This window comes from Macaca thibetana, chromosome 9, assembly GCF_024542745.1.
Source record: "Macaca thibetana thibetana isolate TM-01 chromosome 9, ASM2454274v1, whole genome shotgun sequence".
Taxonomy (NCBI): Eukaryota; Metazoa; Chordata; class Mammalia; order Primates; family Cercopithecidae; genus Macaca; species Macaca thibetana.
The window spans coordinates 5,386,357-5,408,464 of record NC_065586.1 but is presented as its reverse complement, the minus strand read 5'-3'; the positions used below and the strand labels follow the sequence as shown (position 1 = coordinate 5,408,464).

General features: G+C 37.1%; 1 protein-coding gene across 2 annotated transcripts in view; it reads right to left on the bottom strand.

The window, feature by feature from the left end:
- Nucleotides 1–22,108, bottom strand: part of NET1 (neuroepithelial cell transforming 1) — a 42,733-nt gene that overhangs the window by 4,616 nt on the left and 16,009 nt on the right. Inside the window, exons 1-6 of one of the 2 annotated variants that reach the window (XM_050802694.1) lie at nt 7,069–7,374; nt 1,957–2,064; nt 1,384–1,551; nt 940–1,002; nt 515–611; nt 301–377 (exon numbers count right to left, since the gene is read on the bottom strand). In XM_050802694.1, the coding sequence (XP_050658651.1) occupies nt 301–377; nt 515–611; nt 940–1,002; nt 1,384–1,551; nt 1,957–2,064; nt 7,069–7,161 (606 nt within the window). In that variant the 5' untranslated portion in view covers nt 7,162–7,374. Of the gene's footprint in view, nt 1–300; nt 378–514; nt 612–939; nt 1,003–1,383; nt 1,552–1,956; nt 2,065–7,068; nt 7,375–22,108 lie in introns of those variants that run through there. The other variant, XM_050802693.1, reaches the window with a different exon arrangement.

Here is a 22,108-nt window from a genome sequence, read left to right as displayed (position 1 = left end):
CACGCACTGAAACATACATGAAAGAATGCAACGGATAATCACACATAATGTGGCAATTCTATCCAAGCAGGAACATATTTGCAACACAAATCAACCTATAGCATTAATGAAGTTTTTTGTTTTTTTTTTTTTTTTTAGACAGACTGTAATTTCTTATGTCACTGTAAACTTGTTTAGTTTTAATGCCTTATGTGTTTGTAGAACAGAGTTATGGGATCAAATCAATCTCATATTTATCAGAAACTGCAACATGGCACATCTGTAAGAAACTGTATCTGGGGTCAATAACTCACTACATACCCAGTTCACGAGAATGTGACCAATCTGCTCCACTGTTCCATCGGGCTTGGTTGCTTCTCCTATTCTTGTCAACAAATCTGAAGTGATAAAAAAGCATAAACACCATTAACAGGTTTATTTAAAAAATACGTCAGCATTACATTAGAAGTTTAGACCGAAAATTACGTGCGTTATTGCTCTTTAGATTTAATGACAATTAAGTTGCACATCTAACCTTCATGCAGAGGTATGTAAGAGTCCAGATCACCAAATATATGCGTGAGTTCCTCTTCTGACATGATGGACAACTTTAACATGGGGTCATGATAGGCCTGTCAGAGGGGAGAAATGTGTCACAGAGAGATCATGTGAGGAAAACATGAGGGATCTATACTTGGAAACAAAGAGACTTAATTATATAAAAGCTAGCGTGGATTCTGTTTGCTATACATAAAACAAATTAGTATGTATTAATCCCCAAATAAACTCTCTTACTTATACTTGTATTTGAGGCTATGTCTAGACCCCATCTAAAAAAATGTATTCACCAGTAGATATTTTCTATTTTTCTACTTCTAAAGGTTAAGAAAACTATCCTTTAGATTTTGTGAAATTTAATTTTTAAAAACTAGGGCATCTGATAAAAAGTTATTTACTGACCTTTCTTGCAAGTTTGAGATCCTCAATTAAATCCTGTTCACCTCGGGACATTTCATATATTGCCTAAAAACATCCAGCAAACATCAGAGGTCATTCCTTCGAGAAAGGAAAATTATATACAACTGATAATCACATTATTTGATGTTTTGAACGGCACTTAAAAACCAAACTCAGTCTGAAAATTGTAATTCAGAATGGAATCTCAAATAAAAGGTTGCCATATGTTTGGTAATTTTACCCTATTAGAGTTGTTTAATTTGACCATCATCCATCATTAGGTTTTGTTCACCATGTATTAGGAATTGTTGCTCAAACACAAAAATCCAAGTTAATTTTGCCATCGGTATCAATTTGCTGTTCTTTTGGGAAAACACGTATTTAAAAAACAGGTCTTTTTAAAGTGCAGGCCAATAAATACAGTCTTGGTGCTGAGTGCCAGCATACCTCCTGCCGTTTGATTTCTCTGGTGGTGAGCGACTCCTTCATGGTGATGTCTAGCATCTCTGACCACAGTGCACTGCTCCTTCTCTTGGCGGGGGTTGGGACTGTTGACCTGCTAGAAAACTTCTGGGCAGAGGCTGGGGATCTGTGGTCACCACGAAGGGTAAATGACTTAAAAAAGAAAAGGTGAACAAAAGAGAAAATAAGATTAGGAAGAACAGAATTATTCCCATTTTCTTTTTTTTTAAAGTGAAGAAAGACAAAGTTCTGAGAATTTCTCAATGCAGAAAACAGTAATTTATCCAAGTTTCCACCTACCAATCTTAAATATTTATCAGCTAAAATTACGTTTTTGGGAATAAAAACTAGCCAAGACTATGCATTGATATAAGATGCAAATTAATATAACGAGGTTACACATTGTTCTGCAACAATATTCCTTAGTAGTATATTCCAAAAAGAAAACTATGTTTAAGTATAATAATGCAAACCTGTTTGTACAGCTCAAGGAAAACTACAAATTCCAGGCTTCTATAAAGTCCCCTGACTACATGACTCTTCCTTCTCTCTTTTTACCTGTATTGTTTGACCGAAACGTCTGACAGCTCCATTTCTTACAGGAGAGATTAAACTTGCCAGGGAGGTGACACGAGCCAGAGGTCGAACTCTTTTATTGCTTGGCTCCTATAAAAACAAACCAGATGACACTAAATGTATGTTTAGGGGCAATGATTTCATACAAACTTGGACAAAGTAAAGCCCTCTCACAAAACAATTTTTATACATTATAAAATACAGAAACATGAAAATAAGAGTTGTTCTTCATTGTCAAAACAATAAGAACGCTATTGAGTAGCAGTAACTTTTCAAAAAATAATAAGTGCATAAGAAAGGCCAAATATTTCCATTGGGGAAAAATTAAAATTCAAACAAGGAAATTACATCCTAAAATCCAATAGAACTTTTTAGTTTAATGTGGAGAATAACTTTTTTTTTTAAAAAAGTCTTATTGTTATGAAAATTTTCGAACATATATGAAAGTGGAGAATGGCATAATGGATCCCATGTGTCTATCAAGCGCCCTCCACAGTGTCTGGTATAACAATTTGTTTCATTTTTGTCCCTACTTAAATATTTTAAAGCAAATCTCAGACATTATACCATTTCATTCTTAACCACTTAACCACTTTTGTTAGAAAATATGACCTTTCAATAAACATGTCTGACACTGGAATGGGCTGAAAAAGAGTGAAGCCAAGGTAGGGAGGAGTTAAAAGAGCACCCAGGCTCTGAAATCTGACTGGGCACAAATCCCGGCTCTACCACTTGCTAGGGCATACTCGGCATCAGTTTTCTCATCTGTAAAATGGGGCTAATACCAGCACTTCTCTTATGAAGTTGTTGTGAAGATTAAATGAATAATAGGGCTTGAAACAGTGCGGCACATATTAAGTTTGAGCCATTACTAACATATTTTAGGAATATTTCCATTTACTACATAAACACTGAGATTCGTAAATAATTAGATCCACTTACTACATAAACACTGGGATTCATAAATAATTAGATCCTCTCTCAGTAATTTATTAACTTAAAGGAAAGGTATACACAAATTGAGAAGAAATAGTTATGATTCTACATGTTATTGCTTTTAAATAATAATATAGCAAACACATCACTTATTCAAAGATTTTGAAACTTAAAAAAAATTGCATTATTCTGATTTTATCGCTAGAAAAATGGAGGCATACCAGTAGGTAACTCACACGGTTACTGAAATGAAGAATGCCAGATCATAAAACTAGCAGGTCTATTCTTTATAATGTCTATGGAGCACAACTATTTGTATTTTGTGCCTCTGACAATTGTGGCATACTTGACAAAATAATTTTGATGAGAATCCAGGAGGATATATAATTTTAAATTATATTAAAATTATCACTGAAAAGTAAGACATCATTTAAAAATAACAGAAGCAACTTTTTCTAAAAATTCTTTGACATGACTAAAGTAATATAAAAAGGAAGGGGTATAGAAAATGAGTAAAAATAATGCCTTTAAACAACTGAAGACTATATTGACCATTTTTGGTTTGGGTAAAAAAAATTTTTTTTTTAAATTAATAATTTAAGAATAAACTGACAGGAAAAGTTAACATTATTTGGAAAGAAATGTAAAAAATTTGAATATCCAAAGAAAGAATTAGACTCATTAAAGCTCCTAAATGTATCAGAAAGGAATGTGAACTACCAAGGAAACTTGGTAATCAAAGAGAATTTAGAAATTTGAAGGCTTTAAGAGGCAGAGTTGTAGATCAACCCCTCATACCAAATAATCAACTCCAAAGTAAAACTTTGAATATAAATGAACTGCAAAAGAAACCTTCGCGATATGTAATAAGATGGCACACGCCGTGCTTCTGAGGACATGTGTGGATGCCTCCCCCACGTACATCTGTGCTGACTGACTGACACACGCGTGTGCAGGGGCCAGCACAGGCATTCCTTTCCATTTAGTAAAGACAGCACAAAGAGTCTCCTGTTGGACTGAAGATAGAATTACCTCACAGAGTCAGAAATGCCGACATTTCACTGGAACAAAGCAGTTGTCAGAAAGTTCTGTTCTGCTTTTTGGGAACAGAGGTTAACTCTTCTTCCTTGTTTCATGCATAACAAATTTGACTTCCCAGAAAATACAATATTTAATTTCAAGTTAAAAGTCTTTGCAAAGGTGCTTTTCCCAATGAATATGAATGGAAAATTTAGTTAGCAGGAAATACATTTTTGATATCTATTTTATCACATAAAATCAAATTAACGATAAAAATTTCTTATCTTTATAGGATCAGTTACTGTACAACTACTAACTTCCTGGTAACTCAAAATTATGTGATATTTTAAAACTACAGAATTTAGATTTAGATAAGTGAATGTAAATATATCTAAAGCATACTTCTGAAACGAACATGGGTTTTGTTGATGTGGTCTCTTTAGGGTGGCAGCATACACCAAATACCAAGTGGTACTTGGTGGTTACATATGTTCCACAGTCCTTTAAAAATCCAACTATAATCTCAGTTCTCCACAAAGGAAATGCTACTCTTCAGAGTTTATCAAATCTAAGATGTCTTGGGAAGTATGATGCTTACTCAGGAAATACAGGATGGGAGAGGGAGAGAAAGGAGGAGGGCACTTTGCAAATACTTTTGGGGACTGAATGGTGGTAACTTTCCTGCCTCACTCAAAGGACATATGTGAAGAATGTTTGGCAAATACAAAACAAACTTTCAGTATACATACTTTAAAAGTATGAGCAATTTTAATGACTAAAATAACAAAAAGTGTGACTATGAAATGTAAAGGTGTAATGCTGCTACTAATTTCAGGATACATATACAATTTGAAAACAGACTCATACATGCAACTTCCGTAGAAAAGCGACATGGATTAGGCATTCACAGGCTACCTACAAGATTGGGACAAAAATCTGTGTCTCTCAGAATACAGGTTAGGAATTGGCCCATGTGAGCCGAAACCAAAAGTAGTTTTCTTTAGAGGTCCACATGAACTATCTTAATAATCTTGGTATGACTATTAAAACCTAAATATTTGCAGTCACAAAACAGATTCCTAATACAGTATTTAGATAGGTCAGATGCAGCATCTGGAGGCGATGAAGGGTGAGTGGAATAGGCGCATACTGTCTCACCACCACCAAATGGAAGGCACCCATAGTTCCGCTGCTAGTATTGTTTATTTTTACCTTGGAGTCCTGGAAACATGTTACGGCAAATTCAAGAAGCTTAAAGAACAGATATGGATACTGGAACCATACTTTCCTCAAAAATAAATAAATAAATACATAAAATTTTAAAAAAATCCAAAAATTCATAGGAATAAACAAAGAGTGCCAACAAGCTTTACATGCTCAATGATTTTTCTGTTGCAGGGAACCTTTCACCAGGGCTAAAGTTCACTTGGAGGGAAAAAAAAGTCCAACACCCTCTAACGTAAGTTTATGTTGTTAATTTAGGTTAATTTTTAATTAGACTATCTAGGTTAGCTAGGCAGTCACATGCATTATTATAAGCAATCTGCCCACAGATCAGGGTATTAACTAATGTTAGTAATCCACTCGTAGTTAGATTTTATGCCTTAAAAATTTCTGGACATCTATAAACAAAATTGTTGAGAATAATTTAAAGTATTTTTCAGGTTATCCCGCAATAACATGGAAAAATCCTGTTGAGAATTCAGTGTTTTGTAGAAAGGCTTTTTCGTCTAATGATGCCAGTTACAGAACATATTTTAGGAGGGTCTCTTCTATAACCAATCATATCAAGACACTGAATAAAAAAACCAGTATGCGCCTGGGTCTATTCCTCTGAGTTATAATAGATAAATAATCTTCTCTCCTACTTAGCAAAAACTTTAAAATCAAAAGAAAATAAAAGTTATTTTTAAAAAGATAAAAATAAGTTATGATCACATGGGATGTATTCCTTTTCTAGAAATACTCAAATTATTTAGAGCTGTGTCACTAGATCTAAAACCCTGACAACATTCCTAGTTTTCTTAACTTAGAAATAAAGGTAAGGCAGAAACACAGCTCATGCTTGATACTAAACAAAGGCCAGTTTCTATGGGCCCAACAGATGATAAGCTGCAGGATTCACACTAGTGACTGTGGATTACTGCTCTACTCAGAGCAAATGCTTATACATTTTGAGAAAACCGAGACACACAGGCAAAGACCAAAACCAAGAAACAAAAACGAAAGCCAAACCACACCAAATAAAAGTGTACCTCCTGAAGACAGCAGCTATTTTAACTACCAAAAGGTGTGTTTATGTGTACACATGACAAGCAACTTTGCTGGGGTATACAATAAGCTTTACATATTTAAAATGCACAGTTAGGTAAGTTTTGACATGTGTACAGAGACGGAAACCACTACCACAATCAAGAGATACACAGTTAACTGAATGCAGGAACACTATTCCTAGCATATAAGTGACTATGTAGTATATATTAAAATATATAGTATAAACAGAATATCACACAACAGTACATCAAGATTACATAAAATGGCATAAAGTAATTTGATTTATATTGGTAAACGTTCATAAAGACTAAAAAAAAAACAATGACTTCAGACAAAGCAAGGAGGGTAAAAATAATGAGTCATTGGTTTAAATATTCTAACATGTCTCTGAAGAAAAAAGTGGCATACAGTGAACTCATCAGATGGAAGAAAAACGCACACCAGGTCAGACTGCACTTCAGGTGCAATTTGTTCACTAGCATTGATTTACAAGAACAGGATTCTTTTCCTCTTGCTCCATTAAGGTAGTTTCTAAGACTCGATGATATAAATTCAAGTTAAAAAAAAAAACAACTATATTAAGCATCGGAAACATGACAAATGTAACCAGAGTAACACACATTTAAAATCTTTTTCTTTTTGTATAAAAGCTGTGTACAGTCAAGCTGTGCTATGTATAAACTATTTAAACTTAGACCACAGTCCCTAAACACATTTCAAGCTTGCACATAAATCAAGAACACACATTTTAAAAACAAGATCAAAAGTTTAAAATTATACTGTTAATACCTTGTTAAAAATCTTAAAAGCTCTGTGGAGTTAGAAAACATTCCTTTTGCCTAATGTTTCTCTTAAAAGTCTTACCTCTTGTTCTCTGAAGGACTGGTTATTGACATCTAGGACTCGGATGGTCCTTTTAATAGGTAGGAGACCTCCACTCTCATCATGTGCCACCATGCTTCCCAAGTACTCCCTCAAACCTTTCCAATCAATCCACACCGAGTCAGCGCCCTAGCGACGCTAGGCAGAGGCACACGGGCTTTTCTTCCCAGAGCTCGGCCACCCTCCGCAGCCACGTGCCCATGCCTCTCGCCGCGGTGTAGCAGACGCTTCTGAGAGCCGCAGGCAGCAGGCACGGACCCCAGGGCTCGGGGGCGGGGCCACAGCCAAGCGGGCCCGGGGGGGCGGGGCCCACCACCACGTGACTAGTTAACTGCGAGCAGGGCACACCTAGGCCTCTCAGCTTTCGCCCGGGAGGCGAGTGAAGCTGGCTTCAAGTAGGACAGAAACTTCTCTTCCTGGTTTAAAATGCATTCCAGAAGGAAAACAAATTGTTACATTATCTACTCTAGTGCTTAGTCACAGGGAGACTTTTCCTATAAAACCCTATTGCCTGGGATTAAGTTTAGTATAGACAACTTGACAACTCAAATAAGGAAATAGAAATTCTTGTTCAATAGGGCTAAATCAATGTATATAATGAAGACAACCCTAATTTTCCAGGAAACCTGCTTTTATCTTACAGAACTGCAAGCACATTCACAATTATAAAATTATCTAAGTCTTTAAATAGTTGCCACCACTTTTTCTTAAGACTAGCAGGGTAAATACAGCAGGTGCACTTCTGTTATGTCTCTTCCAGAAGAAAATCTCCCATGAGGTTACAGGTAAACAGGGCTACTTCAGATTTCAAAATTCAGTATTTCTTAGACTTAGAGGTAGATATTTTTTCTGTATTTTTAAAAAACTTGATCTGTGTACTATTTTATAACAAAAGTGATTTGTTCTATATGTATATAGTATACATAGCATATAATTATGTATATATTATATATGTGTATAATATAACAGGGTCCTTCTCTAAACTGAATTAACTGATCTTGATATAGTCCTAACAGGGTCAAAAGACTGCTTAAAACGTCTTGCATTTTACAGGTGAAGAAATGAGGCTTACAGAGGTGAAGTGACAATAATGACAGTGACCAGCGACAGTCTCCAAATTTCTAGCCTAAATCTTTTCCTCTATGGAGCAACACTACTTTTGTTGGCTTGGCAGGCCTGCTGTGAAGCAGATTTCCTTTTAAACACAAAATTTGTTATTCTATTTGGAATGGTAAAATTTTATACTATAAACTATAATATGATGCTAGTATGTTGGAAAAATATTTCTATTCTTAGGATTTATTAGAATCAGAGAAATTTATTATATAAAAGTCAGTATTCTAAATACTTGGGGAATAAAAAAATAGGCTTCATATCTGCCAAAGAGACCATTGTATAAAGGCGGGCCACTTGAAGAGATAACAGAAGATAGCTTTTGCAAATTCAAAACTAAGGTGTGTAGCTAATAAGTGCTACAGGAATTCCGGAGGAGAAACCACTTCAGGTAGTTTTCTAAGCTAAGACATGGCTGGGAACAATGCCAGGAAGAGGTTTAAGATGTTATATGTCTGTGGGGCCTTGAATGTAATCCTTTTCATAGATTTGAACAAGAGAAAATTTCGAGGAGGATGAGGGAGTGAGCCCACTGTGAGGTCACGGGCTGTGGGTAAAGATGGAACAGATGGCTGTACTCAACAGGTGAGAGAGATAATGAGAGCCATGTTGTAATAAGATATACATGACTGGTGTTTAAGATGGTTGAAAGATGACTGAACACATAATGCAAAAATCACAATTGGGCAATAAGAACTTTGCCTAAAGTAGGAGTAGTGGGGAAAAAGGAAAATGATATATGCAAGAAGTCACAGATGCCCAAAATTTTTTAAATAGGAGGGGTAACTGTTAGTGCAAATCAAGAAATAAGAAGGAACAAGCTTTGAAAGAAAATTCTAAGTTACATTTTAGATATACTGAGTCTGAGGCAGTGGAAGAACATGCAAATGAAAATATTCTGCTGGTAGGTGGAAATGTTGGACAAAAACCTGAAAAAGAGGCTGGAGGCTAGATTTAGACTGGAGAGTCAGATACAGAGATCAAAATCGAAGCTATGGGAGTGAATGAGACGCCTAGGAGAGAAAACTTGGACAAAAAGAACATGGTCCAAGGATCTAACTTTGGAGGAAAGCCAAGGGAAAAAGAATTTTGCAAAAGGAGTAGTTAGAAGGAAAGAAACAAAGCAAAAGCCAAGGGAAGAAAAAAATGTTAATTACAGCAAAGAGGTTAAGGAGGGTAAGAAAAAAGCCACAGATTTAGTGATTACAAGTTTAATGAGAATCTCAAGTGTGCTATTTCAGTGGAGTAAAGATAGAGGCAAATTACAGGGGTTGAAGAGTGAATACAGAAGAATAGTGGGCGCAGACTATTTATAAAGACGAATAATCTATAAAAAGTCATTGCCTAAGGTTTGCAGGAGAGTTGCTACTTCTTGCAGGAAGGACCACCACTGCCCTTCTGTAGCTACGTGTGTTTTATACATGAGATGATGGTAATAATTCATCTTTCTGTCTTATTTTTTAAAGTAATGGAGATTGGCTCTGTTTCATCATCTACTCTCTCTTGTCCAGTCTGCCCTGGGCAGTATGTGTGATGTGGTTGGCCTTAAGAGTGGATGACTGTAGAAGATATTTCCATATAGCATGAAAGCAGAAGCACCTGAGCAATTGTGGACTCCTAATTTTACGAACAGTGATCTGCATACATTCTCAGAGCTAATATGAACAGCCTAGGCTAGACCCCAGCAGTCCAGTTCAGTTAGCTTCATCAGTTAAAATACGGCGTAAGTAAGGCCACACTTTACGGCCACATAGTTTCTAAGGGAATAAAGGATTACGTGCAGTGGGAGTTAGGAAAGAAGCAGCTGGGAGTTCTCCTGGGATTCTTACCCAATGTCTTTCTTGAAACTGTTTTCCCACTTAGTTCCGACAGAAATGAGCCAAGATAATGAGGAGAAGGGGTATCTTTCATTTTCTCCTTCAGCTGGGGACCCAAGAGGCAAAGGTAGAAGTCTTATATGTAGAAACAGAAATAGAAAACAGAAAGGGTATACTGATGACAGCCATGCTCACAAAAGCCCCAGCTCACCAACACTAAAATCTTAGTTTCATTTTGAATGTGCAGGTTTGGGATCTAAATGTAGACAGCATCTAAAAAAGGAATGATGAACATCTGGAAGTTCAACTAGACTCAAGAATCTTGAGCCTTGTCACAATGCTACATAAAATCGGAGGGCTAAACAGGTCCTCTGAGATCATTCACCCATCCTCTTTAGTTTTCTCACAAGGAAACTTAACGGGTGGTGGTGAAAAATAGAAGAAAAATTTAAGGTCTACTTTGTGCTAGAGTTCTATACACGTTATCTTATTTAATCAACTCTATGAAGTACTTACTATCTCAGTTTTAGAGATGGAGGAAACTAGGACTGACCAAGTTTAAGAAACTTGTCCAAAGGTACCTCGTTAATCAGTGGCTTAACAGACCTGACTCTGGTCTGCTCAGCTGTTGTGACACTGTCTGGATTAAGATAACCCATGTAAAACCTTCAGCACATGTTCTGAGACACACTGAGTGCTCAGTATATGTTAGCTGACTTAACAGTAGACTAAGTTTAAAACCAAAGTCTCCTGAGTCCCAGGCTAGTGGCGTTCACTAAATTGCCAATACTTTTATAGAGGAGGAAACCATAAAACCGTTTGAGAGATTAGCTGCCTATAGCCTTTTTATAACAAGACATGAGGTAGGTAAAAAGATAATAAAATAGTTCCAGTTGTTTAAGTTTAGAAGAGTTTTGTTTTTTTTTTTGAGATGGAGTTTTGCTCTTGTTGCCCCGGCTGGAGTGCAATGGCATGATCTCAGCTTACCACAACCTCCACCTCCCGGTTTCAAGCGATTCTCCTGCCTCAGCCTCCCAAGTAGCTGGGATTACAGGCATGCGCCACCATGCCTGGCTAATTTCTGTATTTTTAGTAGAGATGGGGTTTCACCATGTTGGTCAGGCTGGTCTTGAACTCCTGACCTCAGGTGATCCACCTGCCTTGGCCTCCCAAAGTGCTGGGATTACAGGCGTGAGCCACCATGTCTGGCCCAGAAGAGTTTTTTTTCTTTCCTTTTTTTTTTTAAAGACAGAGTCTTGCTCTGTTGTCCAGGCTGGAGTGCTGTGACACAATCCCAGCTCACTGTAACCTCTGCCTCCTGGGTTCAAGTGATTCTCATGCCTCAGCCTCCCGAGTGTGTCACCATGCCTGGCTAATTTTTGTAATGTTAGTAGAGACAGGGTTTCAACATGTTGGCCAGGCTGGTCTCGAACTCCTGGTCACAAGTGATCCAACCTGCCTCAGCCTCCCAAAGTGCTGAAATTACAGGCATGAGCCACCCTGCCTGGCCAACAGCAACTATTTGTATAACTTTCTACAAACGGTATAACTTTCTACAAACGGCATAACTGAGGCACAGATTGGTTAGTATCTTTTGTGCAGAACATCTAGAATTTATAAACTTAACTGAGTTATGTAAAGGTAAAGAGAAAGATAATGTTTCTCTTATGTATAGAAAAGGAGTATTAGATTACTTACCTGTTCTCCCCCTTTCAAGTGAAAAACTGTTTGGAATTTAGAAATAAATTAGAGCTTAGGAATAATCATTAATTTTTTTGGTCTAGGCATTATTATTTACTTTTACCTGGAACAATAACAAGCAATTGGAAATTAGACTAGGGAAGCCATATTACAGGCAAAGAGAAAACAAAATCTAAGCTCTCTGCTGCCCTCTGCATGAGATATGGTGAAATGCAATTGTCAACCTGTTTTTAACTTTGTATTTTTAAGGACATTATATAAATGACTACATAAACAAGTTCTTAATTTGTGGAAAAATATGACCAGTAAAATCTGTATTGTCAGTCTTTGTACAGCCTTCATGCCTTATATTACTAAATTAAACATATATTTTAAAATGATACAAGTATATGAAAAAGATTCCACAATTCACAAGAAATGTTTTAAGAACTTTTTCTAAATATGAGAAAACTACATTCCATTTTAAAACTCTAGAGTTCAAGATTACAAGCATATACTCTGTATCTCACTAAAAATAGGTTAGTTAAAAAAAATTTTAAATCTTACTGAAAAGGAAGTATTAATTGAAAAGTGGAACTTTTAAGAAACCAGAGTTCCAAAATATGTAGTAATAACTTAAAAACCAAAAGAGTTACATTTGAACTGGATGAGTATGAAAGAAATTAGTAATGAAGTTATATGTGGATTTGAGTCTCCAAGCTTAGTACTAAGAATTTGATTTTGGGGGAAAAAAACTCAGTTCAGACCAATTAAGTATTATTAGACACACTTTAAACAAAATAGTCTCATACGCTAGTAAGTTTGGTATTGTCAAAACAATGGTTCTTTTGTGCGATGACAACACAAATAGACAATCCAATGGGATATCAGCACTGTTAGTGGTGACTTTTTATCTCAGGTAACGAATAACTTCCGGTAAAACGTAAGACCACTTATTCTTCTGTAACAGGAATGGGATTCCTCCCATTTTTCCCTGAACTTCAGTTAAGGCCCCAAACTAAAGACAAAACGATATTGTGTCTTGTGCCCAGCCTCCTGTTTTCTCAGCCCAATTTGACATTGCCATAGCAACTGGCTCCCCACAGGAGTGACCCCACAGTCCCCTGCCTCAGCTGCACTGTGTATCTCTTGCCTTCCACCCTGGGCTTCTTGGATGCTGCTGTGTGGCATGTGCACACATGTAGCCATGAGTGTGTAAGATGGACACCCGAAAGGCCACTTGTTGACTAATGGAGCACAGGAGCTGCAGGATAAAAGCTCCCCTCTTCAGTCCCTTGAGAGGAGAAGTCTGTGGTGTGTTTTACACAGCTCTTCAGAGGGTTCCAGTGAGATCTACCCCACTGCCCACGGTAGTGACAACTTAATTAGACAGTGCATGGGCCTCCTCTCTTTCACTTCCCCAGCTTGTTTCCTGGGATCATACCTCAAGAAAGACCACCTGTCAATGAGTCCTTGTTTTAGGCTCTGATTTCTGGAGGGAGAACCTAGGCTAAAATATGGACACTGAGATTGGTCCTAGAGATCAGAAACACAGGATGGGACTCTGAAACAGACTCACTCACTAGTAAAATGCTGACAAGGCCTACAGGTATGAATAGGGATGAGACACCGAGTAGTGAGGCAATGCCTTACATAGTAGTGGTGGCAAATGAACAAGAGAGGGGCAGTGGTAATTGTAATGACTGTAGTGTTGGCTGGCTTTGGTTAATTGCTTTAAAAGATTTGAAAAAGCAGCTGAGAGAACTTTCATAATCTTCTCAGCACCATGGTGGGAATAGCTAAGCGGGAGTCCCTGAAATTTCACCCCATACACCTGGGCCAGGATGGTAAGTCAGAAGCAGTACTGCACACCAGGAGAAAATGCAGAGATTAGCCATCAAAGTTACAGACTGCACAAGTGATGGTCTCACTAGATTCTCATTCCATTTATCTGAGTGCCTCTTACAATAATGAGATGGACTGTGGTAAATGACAGTGGACCACTGTAAACTTAAGTGGTAGTTCTAACCTCAGCTGCTTTGTGCAACATGTCGAGTCTACTGGAGCAGACCAACGAATCATCTAGCATTTGTTACATGGTTATCGTTACTGATCAGGCCTATGTGCTCTTTTCAATCCCCATTAGTAAGAAGGGTCAAAAGTAATTAGCTTTTAGGTGTGCAGGACAGTAGCCTGTGTTTGCTCACGTCCTGAAGCTGTTCACTTTCTGTTTTCTGTCACGAAGTCAGCAAGGACCTGGATATTCCACAGAACATCATACAGGTCCATTATATTAATAACATTATACTAAAAAGACCTGGTGAATAGGAAGTGGAAAGTATTTTGGATATCCCAGTAAATCAAACGCATGCCACAAAAATTCAGGGGTTGCCATGTTGGAAAAGTTTTAATAGATCCAATGACCTGAGGCTTTCTGGGATCTCCCCTGTACAGGAAAGGACAGGTGTTGCACCCTGCATCTCCTAGGCACAGTACTAGCAGGACTCTTCATCTTCTGCAGGGAGTATCTGCTATATTTGGGAATGTTGCTGTGATAGTTTTGAGTAGGTCCCAGAGCAACAGAAGTCTCTGTAGCAGGACCTCCAGGCTCTGGTGCAAACTGCCCTGCTGTTCAGGCCATATGACCTGGTATATCACATCAAGGTTGGGGTATTTATGGTAGACAAAGATGCTGTGTGATGCTCTGGCAAGGCCAGGAAGAGAACTGCAATGCAGAGCCTTAGGGCTCCAGAGCAAAGCTATGCCTTCCACGGCAGAAAATGACTCCGATTTGAAAAGAAGCCCCAGGTGTGGGGCGGACCTAGTTAGAGTGAGGCCCTGGCTACGGACATCATTTAACTGTGCTAGCAGAGGTGCCCAAAACAAACAGGGTCAAATCAACTGAGTCAGAAGGTTGGGAAGTACAGCAGCAATCTGTTATACAAAGGAAATGATCCATTTGTGATTGGCTTAAGGAAGACCAAAGGGCACCAGTAAATAACATGAATAGATGGCCCAGACTGCCATGTAACCTAGTACATTACACTGGTACTTCTCCTTCAACTCCTCATTTAGGGGTGGAGTAGGTCTCTAAAACCACTGAGAGAAAAATCGGGCCCTCATTCACACATGAATTAGCTTCATATGTTGCTATGAGCAGACAATGGACCACTACTACACTGCATCCCATTCAGGGGTAATCCTAAAGAGAGTGGCAAAGGAGAACACTTCCAGTGTCAGCAGTGCACTTGGTTGTTCACTGTGTGAAGGGAGAAATGGCGTGACATACAGACAGACAAAGGCTCCTGGGCAGTGGCAAATGGGGTGGCTGATTGATTGGTCAGGAGCTTGGAAGGAACCAAGAATTAAAAGGTAGAAATCAGTTTTGGAGAAGAGGCATATGGATGGGCCTATGAGAACAGCCACAAAGTGGAAGGACCCTTGTCTCTCATGTTAATGCTTATTGAAGACTCTAAGGTGCCAGTGATTTACGTTGTGGATTCCAGTGCTGGTGCAATAGACCCGTGAGCACAGGAGCCACGAAGGCAGGCATGAAGGTTCAGTGTACTCCATCAGCAGGGGCGCTACCAAGGCTGCTTTAGTCACTGCCACTGGTGAATGCCTAACCTGCCAGCAGCTGAGAAATGACGTTGGTCTATAGTTTTCTTTTCTTGTTGTGTTGGCTTTGGTTATCAGGATAATACTGATCTGTTAGAATGGCTTAGAAAGTATTCCATTTTCTTTGATTTTCTGAAAGAGTATGAGAAGGATTAATGTTAATTCTTTTCTAAATGTTTGGTAGAATTTACCAGTAAAGCCATCTCATTCAGAGTTTTTCTTTGTGGAGAGGTTTTTGATTACAGAGTCAATCTTTTTACTAGTTATAGGTTTAGTCAGATTTTCTCTCCATCATTCAGTCTTGGTAGATTGTGTGTTTCTAGGAATTTGTCCATTTCATCTAGATTATCCACTTTTTGGCATACAATTATTCACAGTACTTGTATTAATATTGTGCTTTTTATTTCCATACAATATGGTAGTAATATCCCCACTCTCATTTTACTAATTTGAGTCTTCTTTTTTTCTTAGTCAGTCTACCTAAAGGTTTATTTTGTTAATCTTTCCAGAGAACCATATTGTGGTTTTACTCTATTGTTTTTTTGATTCTATATTTATTCCACCGTTTTTAATTAATTTCCTTCCATCTGCCAGCTTTGGGTTAAGACTGCTTTTCTTTTTATTACCTCCTTAAGGAATAAAGTTAGGGTACTGATTTGAGATATTTCTTACTTTTTAATGTAAAGTGTTTACACCTGTAAGTGTCTCTCTCAGCAATGCTTCTGTTGCATTCCGTAAGTTTTAGCATGTTGTGTTTTCATTTCCATTTGAAGGTATTTTCTAATTTCCCTTGTGATTTGTTTTGACTCATTGGTTGTTTATAATAATGAGTTGTTTAATTTCCACATACTTATAAATTTTTAAATTTCCTTTTGTTACTGCTTTTTAGTTTCACTCTGTGTGTTTAAAAAAAATGGTCTGTATGATTTCAATCTTTATAAATGTATTAAGACTTGTTTTGCAGCCTGACATATGGTCTATCCTGGAATGTTCTATATGCACTTGAGAAGAATGTATAATCTACTGTTGTTGGGTGAAGTGCTCTGTATGTCTGTTAGGTCCATTTGGTCTGAGTGTTAAGTCTTCTACTTCCTTATTGATTTCCTGTCAGGTTGTCTATCCCAATAGTTGGTAAAAATTAAAATACTAGGGAAAATATAGAGTTGAAATGGGTACTCGGGTATGAATATTATCATAAACTGATAGAAAAGTATCCATTTGCCAAACATTTTGGAAGGCAAATAGACAATATTAACAAAACTAAAACTTGCAACCCACTTCTAAACATCTATAATAGAGACACAAACATGGTCCCTCCTTGTGCACAAGAAGGTAAACTGCAGCACTGTTTTTAATATGAAAAAAATAAGAAATATACAAAAAATAGCCAGTCTTAAAAGACTGGTTAAATAGATTATGGTACCTTAACACACTATGGAATACAATATAGCAACCAAGAAGAATTAGGGAGCCTGCTTTATATGTACCAATAAAACATAAATTTAAAAAAGCAAGCTGTAGCATATATACACGATAATCACATATCTGTAGTCATTACACATACTGTGTGAAAATAGATAAATAAAAACAAAATGACCTGGACAAACATCAAACAATAACTGGATACTTCAGAGGTTGAAGGCAGTAAAAGAGGTCTTTAAAAAAACAGTTTCAATTTTTTGCCCGAACAATGTATTCATATACTAAAAAGGAGACATAAGTATTTAAATGCATTGCAGTCTAGGAATGATTAAGCTTAAAGATAAATAGCTCTGTGTTGTTCAATGGCTTCTCAGAGCACTAATCGGGAATAATTGTTTTGTATTTAACTTTTATATTTTTGGCCAAGAGCACCATTTTCTTATATCAACACCTGAACCAGCAGTTGGCTTTCTTTTTTGGACCTCTGTCACAGCAAAACAATGTTTTGTTATCTTATAAGGCAACCAGTAGAAATCATAGCTAAGTCAAAGTGCAGGTGGAGGGCAACAGTAAGCTAGATAAGTCACTAGGTTTCACATGCCAGCTAGCTTCACACTATTCAAATCTGTGCCTTGCAACATTATCAAATTACCTGTCATGGTTCTAAAGAGGTTGTTTCTCCAAAGTGGTGTTTGGAATGTTAAGTCAGAAACTGCCAAGACATTATTATAATTATAAGCAATCACAATGCTTTTAAAATTATTTATCATTTATATGTTATTTTATTAGGACTAAAACACTTATTATTATGTTTAATCTAAAAATGGCAGAGTATACCAATACTCAAAATATAACCCCCAGGCTGGGCGCAGTGGCTCGCACCTGTAATCTCAGCATTTGGGAGGCCGAGGCAGGTGGATCACGTGAGGTCAGGAGTTCGATACCAGTCTGACCAACATGGTGAAATCCTGCCTCTACTAAAAACACAAAATTAGCCCGGCTACTTGGGAGGCTGAGGCAGGAGAATCATTCGAACCTGGGAGGCGGAGGTTGCAGTGGGCCGAGATGGAGCCATTGCACTCCAGCCTGGGCAACAAGAGCAAAACTCTGTGTCACAAAAAAAAAAAAAAAAAATATATATATATATATATATATATATGTGTGTGTGTGTGTGTGTGTGTGTGTGTGTGTATATGTCTATATATATGTGTATGTGTGTATATATATACACATAGCCTTTTAACTTCTAGGGAAACTGAGATCCTAAATTTGAAGCTTCAGAAAAAGAACATACTTTAAAACCTTTTTTTAGAAGTGTTCTGGTTTGTGTTATGATCATTAACTATCAGAGTTAAAGAACTTAAAAGTCACAAAAATATGCTCAGTATTACTCGTGCCAGTGTTATTTCACATTAACAAAGTCAACAATCACTTTTGACTCTTTCCTATCAAAATAAAAAGGAAAGGTTGTAGCTGCTAACATACATAGCTGAGAAACACATTTGGAAAACTAATACTATGTTCTTTTAAAAATGAATAATTGTATATATAATACAGAGGCAAGTCAGCCCAATAAGACAAGGCTGAAATTTTACCTAGAGAAAAATCTGATAAACAATCACAGCTTCAAGACAAAATAGCTAATGATCCATAACATGAAACTTCAATTGGCATCAGAGTTAAATTCTTCATATAAGATATCCAAAGTCCAAATACATAATACAATGATCATGTTACATGCTTATGTAAGTCCAAGGTCTTATGTCATTCATTTGACCTGTATTATTAATACTTCATTCATTCAATATTTACTGAGTATCTATTTTTTATATATATATATATATATCTCAGGCACGGAAGCAAATAAAGTAGAATGGCTCCTAGCAACAGGCATCAAATAATCGTACTAACAGATTATGTTTAGCTTATTACATAAAAACTGTTGTATTTAGATGTAAGTCCAAGCAAAAATCAGGGGGAGGGAGTAATAACTTTAAGAATGTCTCATTCTAGTTTTTAACTCTGGCTATACAGGAGAATCACCTGGTATCTTTAAAAAATAAAAAGAAAAATCAAATGTTCCTAGGTCCCAATGTCATCTATCCTCATTTCCTCCCCTATTCCTGCATTCATATATGGAATTGGTCTGGAATAGGGTCCCATAGCACATTTCTCCTGCTACACAAGCCGCCCTCAGGTGACTCTGACCTGCAGCCAGGGGTGAGTATCTCTGTTTTAGCCAATCATTATTTTCAAAGTTTAAATACAGTTTAATGCTACTGGGATCATCAGAACTTCAAGCCTTTTGTTTGATTCACTATTTGTTACTGAGCAGGGTTTTCTATAGCTCTGAAAAGGTAAAAGTTAACTCTGTAGAAAACTCATGGCAATGCAAATAAATTTTGTAGGTAGAGATGCAGATGAGGATATTAATATTTTATATATAATTTGGTAATCTCAGTCCACCATTCTTTCCTTCAGTGATTAGTGTATGTCAGTATGTGCTAGTCCTTTGATCAGCTTTTCTATAATATTGGGTAACTCATTAATAAGTTAATTCTTTGACAGGTCTTTACTTTTAAAGAAAAAAAACAAAACAAAACAGAGCAACTAGCATAACCAAAAAGAAAAAAAAAAAAAAAAGGAAAACCCACAAATAAAATCCACGACACAGAGAAAGATTACTCTTAAACCTCAAAATATGAGCAGAGTGACAAATCAGACAGTTATGAGGCCCACAAAGTATTAGCATTTGTGCATGATGAGGCAGAGGGATGGCACGGGGCTTTTCTGATGGCCCCGAGAACAGGAGAATCCCTTCAACCTCCCCTGAAGCCTCAATGGCATATTAGTCCCAGAATAGCAGCCTAATCTGGGAAAGGCTCTGAAGGATCCTGTTCTCAGGCTGAGAGCAAGAACAATGCTATGCAAATAGGTGCTGGAGCAGTCTGGCCCATGTAAACTCTCGAAACTGATACTTCTCTGAGAAAAACTCCTAGGAGTAGACTCCAGACTGAGAAGAACAGGGCAACAGAAGCAAAGACAAGAAAAGTTCTAGATAAAAGAGAAAGGGAGCAGAAAAGATCCCAGAAAGGATGAAACCATACTTTGAAAAATTCACCTTGTGAACATAACACAAGAGGGAGCTCTAGAGTTATGAAGCTGAAAAGGCTATTCTGGCCTATTCTTCTCACCATACAGGAAACTTACTGCACTGAAAAATGAGCAACAGAAATATTAAGAATTCCACTTAACACTATTATAAAGAAAGAGAGACTGGAATAGAATCATGTCTCTACAGCGTGAAGTAAATTAAGAAAATTACAGAAGCTATGAAAAAACGTAAGACTCAAATTAGGTGACTGGAGAAGGAATTGAAATGAGAGGTAATAGAACTAAGAATTAAAAATAAAAAAATTATTTCAGACTGAAAAGTACAATGCTTAATGCATTAGGGAAAAAAGGAGGATGGCTTTAAAAATAAAAAGATAAAAAGTTTTGAGAAAAAGTAATAAATAGAAAAGATTTTAAAAGATGAAGATCCGCTGGGTGCGGTGGCTCACGCTTGTAATCCCAGCACTTTGGGAGGCCAAGGCAGGTGGATCACCTGAGGTCGGGAGTTCAAGACCAGCCTGACCAACATGGAGAAACCCCGTCTCTACTAAAAATACAAAATTAGCCGGGGTGGTGGCACATGCCTGTAATCCCAGCTACTTGGGAGGCTGAGGCAGGAGAATCGCTTGAACCCAGGAGGCGGGGGTTGCGGTGAGCCGAGATCGTGCCATTGCACTCCAGCCTGGGCAAAAAGAGTGAAACTCTGTCTCAAAAAAAAAAAAAAAAAAGATGAAGATCCAACATAATATAAAGGGTACAGAGGGGAAACAGAATATATACCAAAAAGTATAATTCGAGAAAAAAAAAGTTCCTAAAACAAAAGATGACCTGAAACTACCTATTTATTATGACTTTGAACAGACATATTTTATGCCAGAACACAATGGAGTAAAATGTTAAATATACTCAATGAAAGAAAAGGTGAGCCAGGAGTTTCATATGCATCCAAATGAATCTTCAAGTATAAAGGTTGCAAACAAACTGAAAAGAACATGCAACGTGCAAGTACTTGGGGAACACCATGAACACTGCCTGAGAATCTACTCAACTCCAGGGCAGGGGTCAGCAAACTTCTGCGAAGGGCCAGAGAGTCAATACTTTTGGCTTTATAGGTCCTATGGTTCCTGTCACAACTGCTCAGCCCAGATGCTGCAGTGTTTACGAAGGCAGCTATAAACAAAACATTGACAGACCAGTCACATATGGCTTGTGGTCATGGTTGCTGACCCCTGTACTAGAGAATGAGCTTCAGAAACAAAAACAAACAAACAAACAAAAAACAAAAAACAAACAAACAACAAAAAAAAAACTAGAAAGGACTCAACATGAGGACTGGTGCTGAGAATTAAATATATATTTACCCACAGAACTAACACTACCTGATGGTTAGCAGGGTCTACAGTATAGCTTGTAATGGCTAAAAGCTCTGACAAACTATTTTTAAAAATGGGAGGAAAGTGGTGAATGTACATGAAAAGTAAAATAAGCTCACTTCCTGCCTTAAATGCATAGTTATAACTACAAGTCAAGCAATAGTACTTCAAATCAGAAGAGAAAGAAGGCAGGGAGAAGTACTAGTTAACTAAAATACTGCTCATAGGGATTAACCCATTTATAGTAGCCCAAAAGGCATTACATAAGGTATCAGTATAAAGATAACCATTAGAACAAAAACACAAACCTACCTAAATATCAAAAGATATACCAAAGCAAAGAGCAAACATACAAACAAAACATAATGAAAGACAGTACGCTACATACAGTTCATCCAATAAAGTGGAATACTATATATATATATGCATATATATACATAGTTGCTTATGTATTTTAAAAGTGGAAGAATAAACCATAAAATTAAAAAAAAAGATTTCATCTGAAAGAGGGAGTAGGGTAGAAGAGTCAGGAATAGGAACAAGAATCCTCTAGAATGACTTCAAAATTCTACATAATTTTGTCACACAATTATAAGATAAATTTAAAAAGCAGTAATTCTTAAACGACAAAAATTTTTTAAAAACCAAATGAGCTGTTGGTGTAATTACACACAGAAGTTAGTGTAATAATTTAAAAGCACAGTAATTTGACTGTTCATCCCTACTATGTTACAACCTAAAGGTTTAAAAAAAGGTGAAAAATGCAAGAAAACAGAAAACGTTTTCAGTAATCATTAATAGTTATGCAAGCTGTTGTCTTTGAACTGTGGTATAAATCAAATGTATAATTAAATCAGTGTCTCTGGACTTTTGGTGAAGTTGAAG